General features: G+C 47.7%; 2 protein-coding genes across 3 annotated transcripts in view; one reads left to right on the top strand and one right to left on the bottom strand.

Annotated features, from left to right (window-relative positions):
• Nucleotides 1-19,370, top strand: part of CIITA (class II major histocompatibility complex transactivator) — a 1,021,617-nt gene that overhangs the window by 912,510 nt on the left and 89,737 nt on the right. The gene's annotated exons all lie outside the window — the stretch shown is intronic.
• On the bottom strand, nt 1,115-12,890 carry DNASE1L2 (deoxyribonuclease 1 like 2). Its single transcript, XM_083413862.1, has 9 exons — nt 12,732-12,890; nt 8,439-8,586; nt 7,110-7,198; nt 5,700-5,783; nt 4,579-4,679; nt 3,557-3,666; nt 2,602-2,756; nt 1,870-1,966; nt 1,115-1,729 (listed from the first exon to the last, which is right to left on the bottom strand). The coding sequence occupies exons 2-9, from the start codon at nt 8,574-8,576 to the stop codon at nt 1,676-1,678; spliced, it is 828 nt and encodes a 275-aa protein (XP_083269988.1). The 5' UTR covers nt 8,577-8,586; nt 12,732-12,890; the 3' UTR covers nt 1,115-1,675.

Genomic DNA, 19,370 nt, shown 5'->3' with positions numbered 1-19,370 from the left:
TGGAACTCCCACAGGAGGCAGTGATGGACACCAGCTTGGGTGGCTGGACTGGACAAATTAATGGAGGAGGAGATGATCAGTGGTTAGTAGCCATGATGAATTTTCTCTGCTTCCACATCTGGAGGCAGGAGTACTTCTGAAGAGCAGTTGCTGGAAACCACAGGAGGGTAGAGGGCTCTTGTGCCCGGGTCGTCCTTGGGGCATCTGGTGGGCCAAGGTGAGGAGAAGAAGATGCTGGATCAGAGGGGCCATTGGTCTGATCCAGCAGACTCTCCTTGTGTACTTACGGTTCCCTCCTCTCTTTTATCACAACCAGCACATGAGGTAGGTTAGTCCCAAAGTCATCCAGAGCTCAATGGCCTCGCCAATCCAGTGTGCTAAGTGGGAGTAGCCTGTGGCCTGCCAAATGTTGCTTGGCCAGTGGTCAGAGGTGATGGGGAGCTGTAGTCCAGCAAGGGACATCGATCGATAATCTACCTTCTACTAAGGCAGGTACTTCTCTAGGTCAGAATGGTCTGCATGAACTGATAGGAGTTCTCTGTGATTTCAGCTGAGAAGGTTCTCCCAGCCCGATCTGGAGACACCAGGGATCGAACCTGAGACCTTTTGTATGCAAAGCAGATGCTCTGACATCCCTAACCCCCTAAACAATGTCTGGTGACCCACAGGTTTCCTCTCCCTCTCACTGCAACCCACTGAATCTCTCGAAGGCCTTTTGGTGCCCTCCAGCTCAGCTCAGGTGGAATACAACACAGGTGGACAATGTCACATAAGTCAATAGGTCAGCAGAAGAACAGAAGGTTCCAGGTTGGATCCCGGGCAGCAACAGCTCTAGCAAAAACAGGATCTGGAGGACCTGCAGATAATGTTGGACTCCAGTTATCATCCTCTTCATCCACTGGCTCTGCTGGCTAAGGGCTGGTGGGCACTGGGAGTCTAGCAACATCAGGAGAGCCACAGGTTCTCTCACCTGTGAGCCACAAAGATCTCAAGGGAAGAGGCTCTCCTTTGCCTAAGAGCTCAGGAAGCAGCTACAGTACCTGTCTGGGACTGGGCAGAGGAGGAATGACCAGCCTGACCCTTCTAGAGGAGAAGAAGAAGACCGGGGTTTGAGGGAGGTCACAGCTCAGAGGCAGATGAGGGGGAAAGCTGGGAAATAATGGGAGAGGAGGAGGAAGAGGAACCACCAGGAGGGCAACAGCTGACGGACGCAGTGTCTTAAGAAAGCATTCCAGAACCCCTTCTCCCAGAACATGGCGAGCCTTGAAAGTAGGAGAGCAAAGGGCTCGGAAGCAAATGGTCCTCAGCACCACCCGTGGAAGAGATGATGAATGAGGTAGTGGGAGGAAAAGGGTGGAGATTCATTTGGGACAAAGCCATTATTCTGAGAGGCTGCGTTCCAAGCCTCTCTTTAAAGATTGAATGAAAGCAGATGGTAAGCACTTTTCCTTGTCTGATCCGTTCCTGACAACCTGCCTTAGGGGTTGTTTCCTCTGCTGGCTGACACCACCAAGCAGAAGAGGCAATACTGGTCTGGAAAGACCACAGGTCCATCAAGGCAGCTTTGTACGTCTGCGAGTGAACATGTAACTGGGGTGTGAGAAGACCCAGGGGTGGCCGGAACCCCTTTTCCGGCACGGGGTGTCAAAGCAAGGCTGCAAGGTCGCACGGAGCTTCAGCGAGATTTCAGCGTCACTTCCACCGGGAAATGGTCGCTAATGGCCAGAGCCTGCATGGGAGGAGAGAACAACAGGGAAGCTCAGAGCATCTCTTGTCGCCAAAGCCAGAACACATTGTTTTCCCACCATGCACTGCAAGCCCCAGGAAACCCTGTTTGGACCAAGGGCTTAAGCACTGAATGTGATTTACCTCCTCTTGGCTCAGCTTGAAGGCGCTCTGGAAGTCAAACACTTGGGCCGACTTGGGATCGATCCACTTCCTCAGCTTTGAACCGCTCACGACAATCCTAGACGCAAAAAGGAAAGAAATGGAGTGGTCCTCTCCTGTTTTGGGGGGGAGCTGAGGTTGCCCTGGATCCCTTGCTCTGAGATCATCTGACAACTTTCGATGCTGAGGATCCTTCCAAGAGTGGCAAAGGAGGAGGAGGAGGAGCAGAAAGAGGAGAGGTGGCTTGTTGTGGCAGCTGAGAAGCCTCAGTGGGCCAGTTGTGGCTCTTGGTCAAGAGCTGTAAAAGTAAAGGGACCCCTGACCATTAGGTCCAGTCACAGATGACTCTGGGGTTGCGGCACTCATCTCGCTTTATTGGCCGAGGGAGCCGGCATACAGCTTCCGGGTCATGTGGCCAGCATGACTAAGCTGTTTCTGGTGAACCAGAGCAGCGCACGGAAATGCCGTTTACCTTCCCGCCGGAGCGGTACCTATTTATCTACTTGCATTCGTGCTTTCAAACTGCTAGGTTGGTAGGAACTGGGACCGAACAATGGGCGCTCACCCTGTCGCAGGGATTCGAACTGCTGACCTTCTGGTCGGTAAGCCCTAGGCTCTGTGGTTTAACCCACAGTGCCACCCGCATCCCTGATGATCAAGAGTCCTACTGGGGTCTAAAGATCTATCACTACTTGGCAGCTTGGCCAACCTCACCTGTCATAGGCGCAGTTGGAGTTGCCCACTGTGGTGTCTACAGAATCTGGGATGAGCCACTTGAAAACCTCGCTGGTGCGCAGGCGGATGGAGGACCAGGCGTTCTTTCCCACGTAACTGCAGTCAGCGTTGAAGTCTCCCAGGAACATCATGTTCTACAAAGGGAAGAAGATTTGCTGATGAGAATTGCAGGTGGGGAGAGAGCACGGTTGCACTCGGATCCTGACCGTAGGCTTCCCCACAAGCATCTGGTGGGCCACTGTGGGAACAGAGCTCTGGCTAGGTGGGCCATTGGCCTGATCCAGCAGGGGCCATCTTATATTCTGAAGGTGGGTCTAATGTCCTGTCTCCAACAGTGGTCAGCAAATTGTGGGATGGGTGGAACAGAACATCCTGTTCAAGGGGCTTGGCTCAGGGGTAGAGCATCTAGAGGTCCTTGATTCAATCCCTGGCATTATTATTATTATTATTATTATTATTATTATTATTATTATTAATACCCCGCCCATCTGGCTGGGTTTCCCCAGCCACTCTGGGCGGCCTCCAACAGAATATTAAAATACAATAACCTATTAAACATTAAAAGCTTCCCTAAACAGGGCTGCCTTCAGATGTCTTCTAAAAGTCTGGTAGTTTTTCTCTTGGACATCTGGTGGAAGGGTGTTCCACAGGGCGGGTGCCACTACCGAGAAGGCCCTCTGCCTGGTTCCCTGTAACCTCACTTCTCGCAGTGAGGGAACCGCCAGAAGGCCCTTGGCGCTCAGTGTCCGGGCAGAACAATGGGGGTGGAGACGCTCCTTCAGGTATACTGGCCCAAGGCCGCATCTCCAAAACAGAGCTGGCAATGTATCCCATCTGAAACCCCAGGCCAGGGTGGTTCAACCTGTGTCTACAAGTCCTTTTTTCCAGACAACATTCAACGAAAAGCACCTTAACTGTTAACAAAAGCACGTACATCCGTCCCCCACTTGTCAATGATCTTCAAGTAGACGTCGTAGAGGGCATCGATCTCTGCCACGGCGTCATTTGGAGCCGTGTGGAGGGGAATCAGGACCAGCTCGTCTTCTGCAAAAGAACCAGGGTTAGCACAGGGACCCCTTTCATTCCCTTGCGGGACTCAGGTGCCAGGAATGTTCTCCAGAGCAGTGGTGTGTGGTCAGTGGATTAGGGGAACTAGGGTAGCCCCCTAAATTTTCCCTTGTCACCCTCTTCCCAAAGCCCAGGAAGCTTCTGCCCAGCTTAGGGAGAGAGGTGTGATTCATGTGTGACTTGTGATGTCATGTGCATGATGTAGCCCCCCAATCACCCTCGCACTGTTCCCCCAGGGAAAAAAATCACTGCACGCCACTGCTCCAAAAGCACATAGGCAAGACCACTGACTTCAAGGCTTTTCTAGAGGAGTGGGATTTGCCAGTCTGGAACCCCTTGCTATCCCATCATCATCATTTATTATTTGTATGCCGCCTGTCTGACTGAGTTGCCGCGAAATATTAAAAACACAACAAAACCGCAAACCTTAAAAAGCTCCCTGCATAAGGCTGGCTTCAGATGTCTTCTAAAAGTCAGATAGATGTTTATTTCCTTGACATCTGATGGGAGGGCGTGCCACAGGGTGGGTGCCACTACCGAGAAGGCCCTCTGCCTGGTTCCCTGTAACCTCACAGTGAGGGAACCACCAGAAGACCCTCGGAGCTGGACCTCAGTGTCTGGGCTGAGCGATGGGGGTGGAGACGCTACTCTTTTTTGTACTTCTGGTGATGAACCTCACTTTGCTTCTTTCCCATTCTGCCTGCCCGGAGCATCTATTCGGACCTTCTGTTCCCAGTCCTGTTGGCCCACCTGAGTTGTAAGCCAACCTCCAGCCCCTTGAGCTCCCAAGCTACAAATGTCCAGCCTTGGCCTCACGTGGAGTTTGGGCTATGGGCCTATGAAGTAAATGGGTGTGTCTGTGGGGGGGATCCCTTCTGTTTTACTCACTGGCGTTGAGAGGCGAGAACTTGACAATGAAAGGCGGTCTGCTGAAGGCATCGTTTTTATCTGAGTACTGGTACTTGTCCATAACAGAGACGCTCTTTGTCCTGGATAGAAAGCAGAGGCATACGGAGTCAGCAAAGGAACAATGCAGGCACACTGCAGTCGGATTACCAGGTAAGCTGGGAAAGAGACTGCATCCCATTGTCGATAAAGCCCCCTATTGTGAACCCTATCCAGCAAACACATTCTTCAAATGGAACTGTGGTCCTCTATATGCCTGATGTATAGAGGGGGAGATTGTCTACCCCATGCTTGTGTTTGTAACTGCTCTGAGTGCTTAAATGGCTCAGGACCACAATACCTCAAGGACCACCTCTTCCCATATGAGCCTACCCGGACCCTGAGATCACCTGAGGCCCTCTTTCGTGTGCCTCCTCCTTGAGAGGTTCCGAGGGTGGGAACACGAGAACAGGGCCTTCTCTGCAGTGGCTCCCCATCTGTGGAATGCTCTCCCCAGGGAAGTTCGCCTAGTGCCTTCATTATACACCTTTAGGTGCCAGGCAAAAACGTTATTTTTTAACTGGGCCTTTGGTTGATCTGATTTACATCCTGTGCCCTTTTAAAATGTATTTCTTTGGGGGTTGGGGCGGCTATTGAGTTGTTTTTATTCTTATCATGTACAGTGGTCTATGAACAGTCCTGTTAATGAACAATTCGGGCAACGAACTCTGCAAAACCGGAAGTAGGTTGAAGGGCACCAGTGGCGGGAGGCCTCAATAGGGAAAGCGCACCTCGGTTTAAGAATGCTTTGGTTTAAGAATGGACTTCCAGAACGAATTAATTCGTAGACCGAGGTACCACTGTATTTTGTGGTTTTATGTTTTGATTTTATTCTGTGAACTGGCCTGAGACCTCTGGGTATAAGGCGGTATATAAATTCATTCAATCAATAATAATAATAATAATAATAATAATAATAATAATAATAATAATAATAATGATGATGATGATGTTTTTTTGCAATTCTGAAGATGGGTGTACTCGGATGAGAAAATGTGAATGGGAGAGTACAATTTGGAATGTAGGAATGTGCTTCTCCACAAAGCACTGATTTGATCCGGTACCTGTAGAGGAAGAGGTACATCTCCCTGTAGTTTTCCCGTCCCAGCGACTCGCTGATTTCGTAGGCGTAATTGTGCTTAGAGGCACTGAGGAGCAAGAAGAGGGAGAGGGGAAATCAAGGAAAGGCAGAAAAGGACGTGTGCAGAGCAGCAGTTTAAGCACTCTGAATTAGTTAAACAGAGTTGGCTTGTAAAACAAGGCAGACGCTCCCCCCCCCCACATCGCCTGTCAAACCCTTTCCCATCCAGCTGTTGCATCCTAAGCAATGGCAGCCCAGGTAGGAACACCTGTAGGCCTCTTGAAGAATAGCTGGCCTGCACACTGCGTGGATCTCGTAGCAAGAACACCTCCTGGATCAGACCAGGGGCCAGCCTCGTCCAACCTCCTGTTCCCAACTAAACATCAGGAAGAAGTTTCTGATGGTAAGAGTTGTTTGACAGTGCAACGGGTTCTCTCTGTTGGGATACTGCCCAGGAGACGGGGGCATCAGGCAGCCCCTAGCTGTCTCCAGCCACCAGCCGGCAGCCGGGTGATCACCGGTCTCTCTTGGAAAAGCATCAAACAGCAACACAAGCCTCAGATACCTTTAGAGACTCGGCACGCTCTATCAGCAGAGTGAATAAATCTTCTCACAACAGAAGTGGTGGACAGAGACATGTGTAAGCATTATTTACAAGCGTTTATTCAGGAACAAAGGAAAAAACATGTCTGCTTCCCTTCATGTCCAGCAAGCAGGAGTAATGCAAAAGCAATATACAAATTGAAGTTGCCAGCAAGCCTGCGCTGGAAGTAAACAGGCATGTGACACACAATAGTCATGCCTGTTCCCTTTTAAGGTAGAACGGAACTATATCCTAACACTCTCGGGAGGTGGTAGATTCTCCTTCCTTTTTAAGCAGAGCTTGGATGGCCATCTGTCATGGATGCTTTAATGAGATTCCTGCATCAAAGGGGGTTGGACTAGATGACTATGAACCCCACAGTGGCCAACCAAGCACCTCCAGGAAGCCCATCGGAAGGGAAGGAGGCTGCAGCGCTCTCCTGCTGCTGTTCTCCAGACACTGACTTTCAGTGGCCCTCTGACCCTGGAGGTTGTCTCCTCTTGCCTGCTGCTTATTTTTTTAAAAGCCTAACAGCACTGACATTGCACGGCTTGGCTGTTCTGCATATGTTTCCCAAGAAAGGAAACTGGTCCTCAAGCTCACTCTCCCTAATTCGCTTTGTCCTCTCCTCCCGTTGAGAAACAATCCATCGCTGCCTTCTCTCTCTCCCGTCCTGCCCAAAGTCTTTGTGGAATCCAACCTGCTGCAATGCAGGAATCTTTTGCCTAAGGCGGGACTCGAACCCACAACCCTAAGATTAAGAGCCCCCATGCTCTGCCAACTTGCCTGTAAAGATTTGGATGGTGTTACCTGTTGAGCCGCTCCAGCAATTCACTAACAGCACTCAGGTCGGCATCCCGCACCTCTTGCACCAAGGCGATGTCGTACCGCGACAGGATCTGAAAGAAGCATGCATGCGTAAGAAGACCAGAAGGCATAGCTGTCAACGTTTCCGAATAGGATTCCTCGCAAGAAAAGGGAAAAGTTGACAGCTATGCCAGAAGGGCCCTGTTGGATCTGATCGAAGGTCCATCTTGTCCAACTTCTGGCTTCCCACGGTGGTCAACACAACCCATCTCTTCTGCTGCTGCTCCCCACCAGCTGCTGTTCAGAGGTAGACTGCCTCTAAACATGGAAGCCCCACTAATGTCATGACTAATACCCAGTGACTGGCCTCTTCTCATCTTTCTCTTCTGGGACCCTTTTAAAGCCACCTGAGACAGCAGTCATCACCACTTCTTGTGGCAGCAAGTTCCCCAGATCGGTTGTGTAAAGAAGAACTTCATTAGAAAAGTTCTCTGCTGAATCAGGGGGACGAGCAATAAATATGTTGTTTGGAGGAGAGTTAATTGATTTCAGTGATTCTACTCTGAGTTAGGGGATGCGGGTGGCGCTGTGGGTTAAACCACAGAGCCTAGGACTTGCCAATCAGAAGGTCGGCGGTTCGAATCCCCGTGGCAGGGTGAGTGCCTGTTGTTTGGTCCCTGCTCCTGCCAACCTAGCAGTTCGAAAGCACGTCAAAGTGCAAGTAGATAAATAGGTACCGCTCCGGCGGGAAGGTAAACAGTGTTTCCGTGTGCTGCTTTGGTTTGCCAGAAGTGGCTTAGTCACGCTGGCCATGACCTGGAAGCTGTACGCCGGCTCCCTTGGCCAATAAAGCGAGAGGAACACCACAATCCCAGAGTGGGCCACGACTGGACCTAATGATCAGGGGTCCCTTTACTTACTCTGAGTTTGGGAAACATGAGAGCTGGTGGACAGTGGAACGGACTCCCTAGGGAGGTTGTGGAGGTATTTAAGCAGAGGTTGGATAGCCATCCATCATGGAGATTCCTGCATGATTCTACATACCATCATTTGTTTTGAGCTCACAGTCCTTCTGCAGGAAAATCCATTCCTGGTTACCCCACCCTTCCTTCATTTCAGCAGTCTGTTTTTGGAGGATGGGGAGGAAGCCATCTTGTTGCTGCTATTCTTGCACAAGTGGGAGTCAGGAATCCCTGTCAATCTACCTGCCCAACACTAAGAGCTCTGCCAGAAGACCCAGATTTTCCTTCTGCCCAAACCGGTCTGCTGCAGACGGGCTGGTATTGGGTCTCTCATGTTGGGGATTCTGTCCTTGCAAAACCCCGTTCTCACCTTCACAATAATTTCCGAGATCCCCTCATCAGACAGTTTGCTGTCTCCAAAGCTCTGGATGTTGAATGCGCAGATCTTCAGAGGAGTGGCTGTCTGCATCAGGAAAGCCAGGGCAGAAATACCCAACAACAGCTTCATGGTAATTCCCCTAAATGGGAGAGACGGGAGGAGAATATTTTAGTTGTGGGCTATAAGCACCAGCTACTGGGTCAAGAGAGGGCCCATTGGGGTGGCACCAGTTGTAGCTGGTTCCCACTAAGACTGGTTGGGCAGACTGCAAGGAGCCCATCAGCAGGTGGCGCTAGAGTGCATGGTGGGCAGGGCCAACCTGTTCTAGCTTTGTCTCCACCCTCCTCCTCCTCCCTGCTGAGTTCTAGCATTGCACCGGTTTAAACAGCCCTGGTTTCCCACAAGGAATGCTGGGAAGTGTCATTTGTTAAGGGTGCTGAAAGTTGTTATGAGACCCCTGTTCCCTTCACGAGAGCAGCAATTCCCAAGGTTTCCTGGGAAGACGGACTGGTTGTTGAACTACTCTGGGAACTGTAGTTCCATGAGGGGAGTAAAGGTAAAGGGACCCCTGACCATTAGGTCCAGTCGTGGCTGACTCTGGGGTTACGGCTCTCATCTTGCTTTATTGGCCGAGGGAGCCGGTGTACAGCTTCCGGGTCATGTGGCCAGCATGACTGAGCCGCTTCTGGCGAACCAGAGCAGCGCACCGAAACGCCGTTTACCTTCCCGCTGGAGCGGTACCAATTTATCTACTTGCACTGGTGTGCTTTCACACTGCTAGGTTGGCAGGAGCAGGGACCGAGCAACGGGGGCTCACCCCGTCGCGGGGATTTGAACCACCAACCTTCTGATCAGCAAGTCCTAGGCTCTGTGCTTTAACCCACAGCGCCACCCGTCTCCCATATGAGGGGAATAGGGGTCTCCTAACATCCGTCAGCACCCTTAACAAGCCACAGCTCCCAGGATTCCTTAGGGAAAGCCAAGGGTGTTGAAAGTGGGGTGATACTACCAGAGGAAACTGTTCCTGTATGCTACAATGGATGCTGCTAGCCCAGAGATGGAAGGCATCTTGCCAAACTGACTGGGAGACTCCGGGACCAGAGAGAAGAGACGGTGGAAGAAGACTGGAAGAAGTTTAAAGAATATTTGAAAAAATATGTTAATATTTAAATCTTAGAATAGCTTTGGAAGTGGATATAGGCTGTAGGGTTAGAAGTAGAAGATAGTGTATTTTAAAACAGTATTATTTGTAAGTGATAAAATATGAAGATTTTTATGGTAAAAGTAAGCGCGATAAAAAAATGGTTAAAAACTATGATATATGTAAACTGCTATAGATGAGGTAAAATGAAAATCAGATAGGGGGGACTTGGGGAAGCTCACCTAACAATGTTTAGAAAAAATAAGGATAAGACAAGAATAGGTTTGCATTTTTTGTTTTTCTGTTTGTGTTGTTTAGTTGTGTTATAAAATGAATTTTAAAAATTGAGGGTTATGGGAGGATCCCAGTGGCTTGGATGAGCTCTGAGCCAGTGACTCGCAGCTGCGTCTTGGTCTCCGCATCCAGGCCACTGGCTATGGCAGGCGTGAAGGTGTTGCCACGTCAGCAGAGATATTCCCTTAGCTTCTCTTGCGGGGCTTTGGAATCTCGCCCAGTCGCAGTATCTTCCCAGGCTGAGAGCTTGGCAGGAGTTTGCTTCCCCCAAGGTCTCTGGAGGGAGCAGCTCTCAGCCAGACTCCCAAGGCCGACACCCAGGCCCCGGGCTGTGGTTGCTCACTTTCTCATCATCGGCGTCGCTCAGTGCGCTGAGATGCTTGGCACCCTCTGGGAGTGGCTTAGGTATCTGCCAAATCTTTCACCTTGCAAGGTGGAATTATGCTTCTGCAAAGAGGGAGCGATTAGAGCTGCGCTCCCACCTCTCTCTCACCAAACCAAGGGTTAAGGTAAAGGTACCCCTGCCCGTACGGGCCAGTCTTGACAGACTCTAGGGTTGTGCGCCCATCTCACTCAAAGAGGCCAAGGGCCAGCGCTGTCCGGAGACACTTCCGGGTCACGTGGCCAGCGTGACATCGCTGCTCTGGCGAGCCAGAGCCGCACACGGAAACGCCGTTTACCTTCCCGCTAGAAAGCGGTCCCTATTTATCTACTTGCACCCGGGAGTGCTTTCGAACTGCTACGTTGGCAGGCGCTGGGACCGAACAACGGGAGCGCACCCCGCTGCGGGGATTCGAACAGCCGACCTTTCGATCGGCAAGCCCTAGGCGCTGAGGCTTTAACCCACAGCGCCACCCACGTCCCATAAACCAAGGGTTAGGTAAAGGTAAAGGGACCCCTGACCATGCCTGACTCCGAATTCTGTCGCCAACTCCTCTCCCTGCTGCTCTGAAGCCTTGCAGGCTCCGTCTTGCTTTGTTCTCTGTGTCTGAGGAAGGCGTCTTGTCTCTTCCCACCTGGCAGGTGCATTGCAGGCAGTGGTTCAGCGAGATCGTCCTGGCATCGCTCTGCTGGCAGGAGATTCTCCTGCTGAATGTTTGTTTAGTAAAAAAACAACCACCACCACTATGTGGGTGGAGATTGCAAGTTTATTTTGGTCCAGGCAGGTACTGTGGGAATTTAACCCTTCATTCCCAGAAATAAGCGTTAGAATATCAAACTTTTTAAAAAAGAATAAAAATCTTTATTAATTTAAATTACACACATACACAAAGAATTTACAATCTCATGCTACAAAAAGAAAACTAAAGAAAAAACAATTAAGAAAAAAGAGAAGAAAATATAGAAAAAAGAAAGAAAAATCAGATTTATGTGCATAAAAAAACTTAACCTTCCCAATTAATACTTAAATAAACACTTAAATAAAAAAGACTTCTGACAAAACGAGTCTTCCAATCCTTCTCATTGTACTGTTTATACTGTCGTTTCCCCCCGCACAGTTTTATATTCTTTAATATTGTTCCCGTCTACTCCACAAACGGTATTTGTTGTGTTTACCAGTATTACTCAAATTCTGCTCATGTGGTGTGGTTGGTACAATATGATCTTATATAATCCTTAAATATTCTCCATTCTCGAAACATTTTCTGGTTCAATGCTCCTCTAACTCTTCCCGTCAGTTTTGCTCTTTGTAAACAGAGTATCAAACTTTTTTTAAAAAAAACCACTGGCCTACCTTGGGGATTATAAAGATCCCATGAAGATTGCTGCTGGAGCAGACCAAAGAAAACCCATCTATTCCAACATCCTGATTACTTACAATGATCATTCAGATGCCTTTAGGAAGCCTGCAACCAAGGCAGGCAGGCTCTAGCCCTCTCCACCTGTTTTTCCCCTCAGCAGCTGGTATTTCAAGGTAGACTGCTCCTAACCCTGGAGGTTTCATTTTATCACCTGGGCTATAATTGCTCCCTTGTTTGGCTCCTGCCTTTATTCTAGGCAGGCTCTACAGGATGTCTCCTCCTCCGTGTTATCTCACAACTACCCTGCGAGGTGGGTAGGGGATGAAAGAGTCTGTCCCCATTTTGGCCTTCGCCATTTCTCGTTTTCCCTGTCTTAAAAAATCTTCTCCACATTTCTATAGCAACTTATGACTATTGTTATTTTTTTAAAAAAAAACCCTAATGAAAATTCAACAGCATTTTAGGGAGAACTTCTAATAAACAACATTCTTGTTTGCGGTTTTGACTAACGTACATTGGTTTTTCCCCAAGCAATTTCTCCAAATATAATGCATCTTCGTCTTTTCGTTCTACTAATATATTCCTTTTTAGACACACTTCTTCCTAATGTATGCATTTTTGTAAACATCCTTTGGTTGGGGAACTGCATTGCAAAATTTTCGGGAAGTGGGGTTTTTATTTTTATCTATTACATTTGTATACCACCCCTATAACCACAGATCTCAGGGCGGTTACAACATAAAATCAAAATATAAAAATTTTGAAGTACGAGCTGTGTTTTGGGGTTCCTGCATTGTTTCGGAAAGAGCGAAGTGGGTAGGCACACGTGAAAATCCTAACCAAATTGGATTTCTCCTCCCTCCCTAAGCACCACCTATCTTGTGGCAAGGAGTTCCACCAGTTTCTCACGCCCTGTGCCCAGAAGGACTTGTTCTGATCTGCCCCTGATCTGCCAGGAAATCTCTCTCACTGGGTGATCCCAAGTTCTAATATTATGATAGAGGAAGAAAAGCCCCTCCAAAAGAAGTCCAAGCCAGTACCCCCCCCAAAAAAAACCACAATAAAAATCAAATAGTTTTTTAAAAAATAAAATGAACTAGCCCCTACCGTGTGTTCCACAGGCAGTGGGAAAATGGTTTGGAGCTGTTCCCAGAGCCTCTCCAGTCACTGACGCCCCGTGCGGTCCTGATGCAAAACCTTCCACAACTTTTGGTTCCTCACCAAGTTTTATGGAGATGAAAGACAGTCCCCACCCATCTCCCTGGCGCAACATCCGTCACCTCGCTGCAGTTTCTTTACATGAAATGCAGCAAGTTCCCATCCCTGGGCTGGGCGGGGCAGAGACACATTAATAAGCATTTTCTGAGCCATACATTTTATAAAAACACAAGAAGAAGAAGAAGAGTTTGGATTTGATATCCCGCTTTATCACTCCCCTTCAGGAGTCTCAAAGCGGCTAACATTCTCCTTTCCCTTCCTCCCCCACAACAAACACTCTGTGAGGTGAGTGGGGCTGAGAGACTTCAGAGAAGTGTGACTGGCCCAAGGTCACCGAGCAGCTGCAGGTGGAGGAGCAGGGAATCGAACCCGGTTCACCAGATTACGAGACTACCGCTCTTAACCACTACACCACACTGGCTACACCATACTGCCTTACAGACTCCGCCTTGGGAGAAGCAAGTGCCTTGCATAACCTTGGGATGGTAAATAACAAGGTGTCCGGGTGGGATCCGTCCGCTCACCAAAACCACAGAGATTTCATTTATGTGCCTCCCCCAACTCCCCATGTCCAACAACTGCACAGGAGTTAGAAATCCAACAGGTGAAGCTTTTCTGAGGACAAGACATTAAAATTTTTATTTATACTTATCAAAATATATGGAAAAGTTTATACCCAATACCAAGTCTCTTTTTACAATAGATAGACCATTATTATTATTATTATTATTATTATTATTAATACTCCACCCATCAGGCTGGGTTTCCCAGCATTTAAAAATGCTTTAAAAATCTAACCTAAAAGAACAATGGCAAGAGAAGCTGATGAACTATGCAGAACTGGCAAAAATGACAGACACACGAAGATAACAGGGACTTTGAAAAAGAATGGGAACCATTTATATTATACTTGCAGAAACAAAGAAAGTCTATAGACTTGATGGCAGGATTTAAATAAACATTCACATTATTAGTATTGTGTGGAAGATAGAAAAATAATATGATGTATTCATTGTCATTTTTATGTTTCTAGGTTTGGTGTTATTGTATAAATATGTTATTAGTAGATTTTTTTTCTTTTAGGAGGTAGCAAAGTGGATGAAAGGAGAAACAGACCAGAAGCGGAAGTTGGGGGGAGCCTAGGAGGGGAGGAAGAGAGGAATGCATTGTAAATGTTAGGAATATTAGGTGTATGTAATGAATGAAAAAGAAAAATGAATAATTTTTTTAAAAAAATAAAAATAAATAACAATCTAACCTAAAAAGAAACAGGAGCAAAGAGAAGGGGAAAGTGGGGTGGGGAGAGAAACAAAAAGAAAAGAGAAAATTAGATAATAACACAATGTAAATTTTAACCCTTTAGTCCACATACATTTCCACTATTCCATCGGAAGCCTTTCTGATGATGAATCAAGGCTGACAGCTTCACCTGTTGAATTTTTGCTTGCACGAGAGCTCAGAGAGAGACTTTTAGCTACCTCACTAGTGCACTGGGAGCAGACATACTTCTTGACTCCAGCCTCTCCCCCACCCACAAATACATGCATCATCATAGCCATATATATACCATGCATTAACCTAATAGGGCAACTTTACTCAGCCTTGGGCCTTCCCAAGGTTTTGGACTCCAACTCCCATCAGCCTCTGCTAGCATGGCCAATGGACAGGGCTGATGGGAACCAGAGTCCTAAACATCCCACCAGGGATGGCTGGTCTAAGGGTTGCGGCAGCAATATTGATGGCGTTCAGCAACCCAGTTGGGAAACCTGGCAAACTCATGCTGACTACATTGGAGTAAAATGCCCTCCAGGTGTTTTTTTGGGAGCAAGGTGATTAAAATATAATTAGCCAGTGAGATGACAAGAGGATGAGTGGAAGGCAGGGAGGAATCTCAGCGTAACCTGAAAAGCAGCTTTGAGGGGCGGTTGTGATGGTTCAGCTCTGTGATGCATCATTTGGGCTCCTGACATATGGTTGTCAAGCCTCTGCTTAAAGACCTCCAAAGAAGGAGACTCCACCACACTCCTTGGCAGCAAATTCCACTGTCGAACAGCTCTTACTGTCAGGAAGTTCTTCCTAATGTTTAGGTGGAATCTTCTTTCTTGTAGTTTGGATCCATTGCTCCGTGTCCGCTTCTCTGGAGCAGCAGAAAACAACCTTTCTCCCTCCTCTATGTGACATCCTTTTATATATTTGAACATGGCTATCATATCACCCCTTAACCTCCTCTTCTCCAGGCTAAACATGCCCAGCTCCCTTAGCCGTTCCTCATAAGGCATCGTTTCCAGGCCTTTGACCATTTTGGTTGCCCTCCTCTGGACATGTTCCAGTTTGTCAGTGTCCTTCTTGAACTGTGGTGCCCAGAACTGGACACAGTACTCCAGGTGAGGTCTGACCAGAGCAGAATACAGTGGCACTATTACTTCCCTTGATCTAGATGCTATACTCCTATTGATGCAGCCCAGAATTGCATTGGCTTTTTTAGCTGCCACGTCACACTGTTGGCTCATGTCAAGTTTGTGGTCAACCAAGACTCCTAGATCCTTTTCACATGTACTGCTCTCAAGCCAGGTGTCACCCATCTAATTTTGGCTAATTTAGGCAGGCAGGGGATATAACCCCTCACACGACCGCTGTGCTTTTCAGTGTGCCCCACCTATAAACCATGAATGGGAGAAGAGAATATGCCAATCTCAGGTTCTCTCCGTTTCTCATTTTCCCAATCTTAAATTTAGTTCTCCGTATTTCCACATCAGTTTGCAATTTTGTTTATTTTTAAGGTCCTCGTGAAAACTCGCCAGCGTTTCAGTGCAAATTTCTGGTAGTGGACACATCTTTGTAGAGTAGTACCTCAGATGCTTCAGGTTACAGACACTTCAGGTTATAGACTCCACTAACCCATAAATAGTACCTCGGGTTAAGAACTTTGCTTCAGGATAAGAACAGAAATCGGGCTCTGGCGGCGCGGCGGCAGCAGGAGGCCCCATTAGCTAAAGTGGTACCTCAGGTTAAGAACAGTTTCAGGTTAAGAATGGATCTCCAGAATGAATTGAGTTCTTAACCAGAGGTACCACTGTATGCAATTTTGCCTGATACACACATTTCCCCAAAGTGACACCCACTAACACAACGTATTTTTGTATGTTAGTTTTACTCATGCATTCCTCTAGCACAGGGGTCAGCAAACTTTTTCAGCAGGGAGCCAGTCCATTGTCCCTCAGACCTTGTGGGGGACTGGGCTATATTTGGAGGGGGGGGGGAGAGAAAATGAACGAATTCCTATGCCCCACAAATAACCCAGAGATGCATTTTAAATAAAAGGACACATTCTACTCATGTAAAAACACGCTGATTCCTGGACTGTCCACGGGCCAGATTTAGAAGACGATTGGGCCGGATCCAGCCATTAGGCCTTAGTTTGCCTACCCATGCTCTAGCACAGCCTTTCTCAACCTGTGGGTCCCCAGATGTTGTTGTTGGACTACAACTCCCATCACCCCTAGCTAGCAAGGCCAGAGCTCAGGGATGATGGGAGTTGTAGTCCAACAACATCTGGGGACCCACAGGTTGAGAACTGCTGCTCTAGCACATGCATTTCTGTACATACTTATTGGCTGGGAAACGGTTTTGCAAAATTCACATTAGGGTGAATTTTGAAGGATCACTGTATTTCAGTTTTTGCATCACAAATTTGGTGGGTTTGCCTTCAAATGCAAACTGAATGGAATTTCTCCCCTGTTCCTACCCCACAATCACATCCACATCACACATGTGAAGCCCTCTTAAATCATTCAACAGTAATGAGTTCCTCCAAAGAATCCTCCGAATCCTAGTGAAGGGTGCTGAGACTCTTTCGTACAGCTACAATTCCCAGCACCCTGAACAAGCTATAATTCCCAGGATTTTGAGTGGAAGCCATGACTGTTCATGTGGTATTAAGGTAAAGGTAAAGGGACCCTTGACCATTAGGTCCAGTCGTGACTGACTCTGGGGTTGCGGCGCTCATCTCGCTTTATTGGCCGAGGGAGCCGGCGTACAGCTTCCGGGTCATGTGGCCAGCATGACTAAGCCGCTTCTGGAGAACCAGAGCAGCCCACGGAAACGCCGTTCACCTTCCCGCCAGAGTGGTACCTATTTATCTACTTGCACTTTGACGTGCTTTTGAACTGCTAGGTTGGCAGGAGCATTAGAATACTTTAAATGCATGATATGGCTGTGACCATAAAGTGGCTAAATGATTTCAAGATGTAGTCTAGGACTAGGAGTGGAGTTTTTGCAAGCTCTTCTTTGCACAGGAGGTGAGAATTCAGGTTTCCGTGCGCCGACCGCAATTGCAAGACCAGAGTTTCCTCAAACTTCCCGTTTCACAAAGGAGAGGCATTACACATCATCTGGTCTGGGAAGAAGCTTGCTTGCCACACTCAGCTGATTTTCTCCACTGGTTCCCTTCACCCTACTGGGCTATTAGCCATGGGTTGGAATAGTAAACCGGGAACCAGGAATATGGTCAGGATGACAAGGGATGAGTCAGCCTGTCAATCTCTTTCTCATTTTTCCAATCATAAATTCAGTTCTGCATATTTCCCCACCAGATTGTAATTTTTAAAAAAGTGCTCTTGAACATTTGCCAGCATTTTAGAGTGAATTTATCCTAATATACACATTTTTGGTATGCAATTTTGTCCAAGAGGCATGTTTTTGTAAAGCATAACCCTAATGTAATGCAATTTTGTATGTAACATTCACTAATATACGCATTTACACACACATTTTCCTCTAACGCACACCTTTGTGCACACATCATTTGGCCAGAGAATTGCATCGCAACCTTGGGGTAAGTCCAGATTTCGACTTATGGTTCCGTTTCGGTTCATATATTGTTTTGGAATGTGTGACTTGGATCGGTTTCTATTAACATTTGACCCAAACCAGATTTTGCCAGCACCTGTAGGGCACACCTTGGCATACAACCCCTCAAGTGCTTGTGAATGTTTTCTTTTTGAGGTGGTTGTGGGCAAAGCTCAAAGAGTCCAATAAGAATATAAGACAAGGCCTTCTGGATCAGGCCCATGGCCCATCTAGTCCACTATGCTGGTGAATACTTAAGGTTCACAACCCCGGTAAAGGTAAAGGGACCCCTGAACATTAGGTCCAGTCGTGACCGACTCTGGGGTTGCGGCGCTCATGTCGCTTTATTGGCCGAGGGAGCCGGCGTACAGCTTCCGGGTCATGTGGCCAGCATGACTAAGCCGCTTCTGGTCGAACCAGAGCAGCGCACGGAAACACCGTTTACCTTCCTGCCTGAGCAGTACCTATTTATCTACTTGCACTTTGACGTGCTTTCGAACTGCTAGGTGGGCAGGAGCAGGGACTGAGCAACAGGAGCTCACCCCGTTGTGGGGATTCGAACTGCCGACCTTCTGATCGGCAAGTCCTAGGCTCTGTGGTTTAACCCACAGCGCCACCCGCGTCCCTTGTCCCAACCCCTATAGTTATAATTTGCGGGTAGCCATGTGATTTTATTTTGATTTTACAGTGGTACCTCAGCATAAGAACTTAATTCGTTCTGGAGGTCCGTTCTTAACCTGAAACTGTTCTTAACCTGAAGCACCACTTTAGCTAATGGGGCCTCCCGCTGCCGCCGCACAATTTTTGTTCCTGAAGCAAAGTTCTTAACCCGAGGTACTATTTCTGGGTTAGCGGAGTCTGTAACCTGAAGCGTCTGTAACCCGAGGTACCACTGTAATCCAATTTTAAGATGTATTTCAGACGATTGCTGAATTTTATGTCTTAATGTATTATATATTTTGATGTCAGCTGCCCTGAGCCCGGTTCTGGCCGGGGAGGGTGGGATATAAATAAAATTTATTATTATTATTATATTATTATTATTATCCTGTTCTCAGATACATCAGCCAGACTCCCATTACAGGAAGCCTACAAGCAAGACATGATCGCAGCACTGGTATTCCCCAGAGAACAACCACAAATACAGTGGTACCTCGGGTTACATACACTTCAGGTTACAGACTCCGCTAACCCAGAAATAGTGCTTCAGGTTAAGAACTTTGCTTCAGGATGAGAACAGAAATCGTGCTCCGGCAACACGGCAGCAGTGAGAGGCCCCATTAGCTAAAGTGGTGCTTCAGGTTAAGAACAGTTTCAGGTTAAGAACGGACCTCTGGAACGAATTAAGTACTTAACCCGAGGTACCACTGTACTTCCTGCAGGAGGGATGGCCAGGACACTGGTAAGACGGCCACAGGTAGCTTCAGTTGCATCCTCAGGCCTGGGAAACACCCTCAAAGAGCAGCCTGTCCCGTGATGTTGTAAAACGAAACTCAGGTATTCCCCGCAGGGTCTGGTTTGTTGCTAATGATAGTAAACACCCAGGGTGAGCTGGGAATCTATTTCTGCAAGCCAATGCTCTTTTGGGTTTGCCTCTTTTTAAAGCACAAATTTCATTCAGTGGGTCGGCTAACCGGTTCGCTGAAGTTACTTTTAAAATAAGGTTGTGAAATTTTGGAA

This window comes from Podarcis tiliguerta (genome assembly GCF_965153285.1).
Source record: "Podarcis tiliguerta genome assembly, chromosome: 14".
In the NCBI taxonomy this organism is placed as follows: domain Eukaryota; kingdom Metazoa; phylum Chordata; class Lepidosauria; order Squamata; family Lacertidae; genus Podarcis; species Podarcis tiliguerta.
Note: the sequence above shows the minus strand (reverse complement) of the source record. Positions and strands in the feature narration are given on the sequence as shown.

Excerpts from the sequence above, each read along its gene's own strand:
- DNASE1L2 (XM_083413862.1), bottom strand. The coding sequence starts at position 8,576 with ATGAAGCTGTTGTTGGGTATTTCTGCCCTGGCTTTCCTGATGCAGACA. Across the intron at positions 5,784-7,109 it reads TTGCTGGAGCGGCTCAACAG|TGCCTCTAAGCACAATTACG; the intron begins GTAACACCATCC and ends CTTGCTCCTCAG. Across the intron at positions 3,667-4,578 it reads GTTCTCGCCTCTCAACGCCA|AAGACGAGCTGGTCCTGATT; the intron begins GTGAGTAAAACA and ends GTTCTTTTGCAG.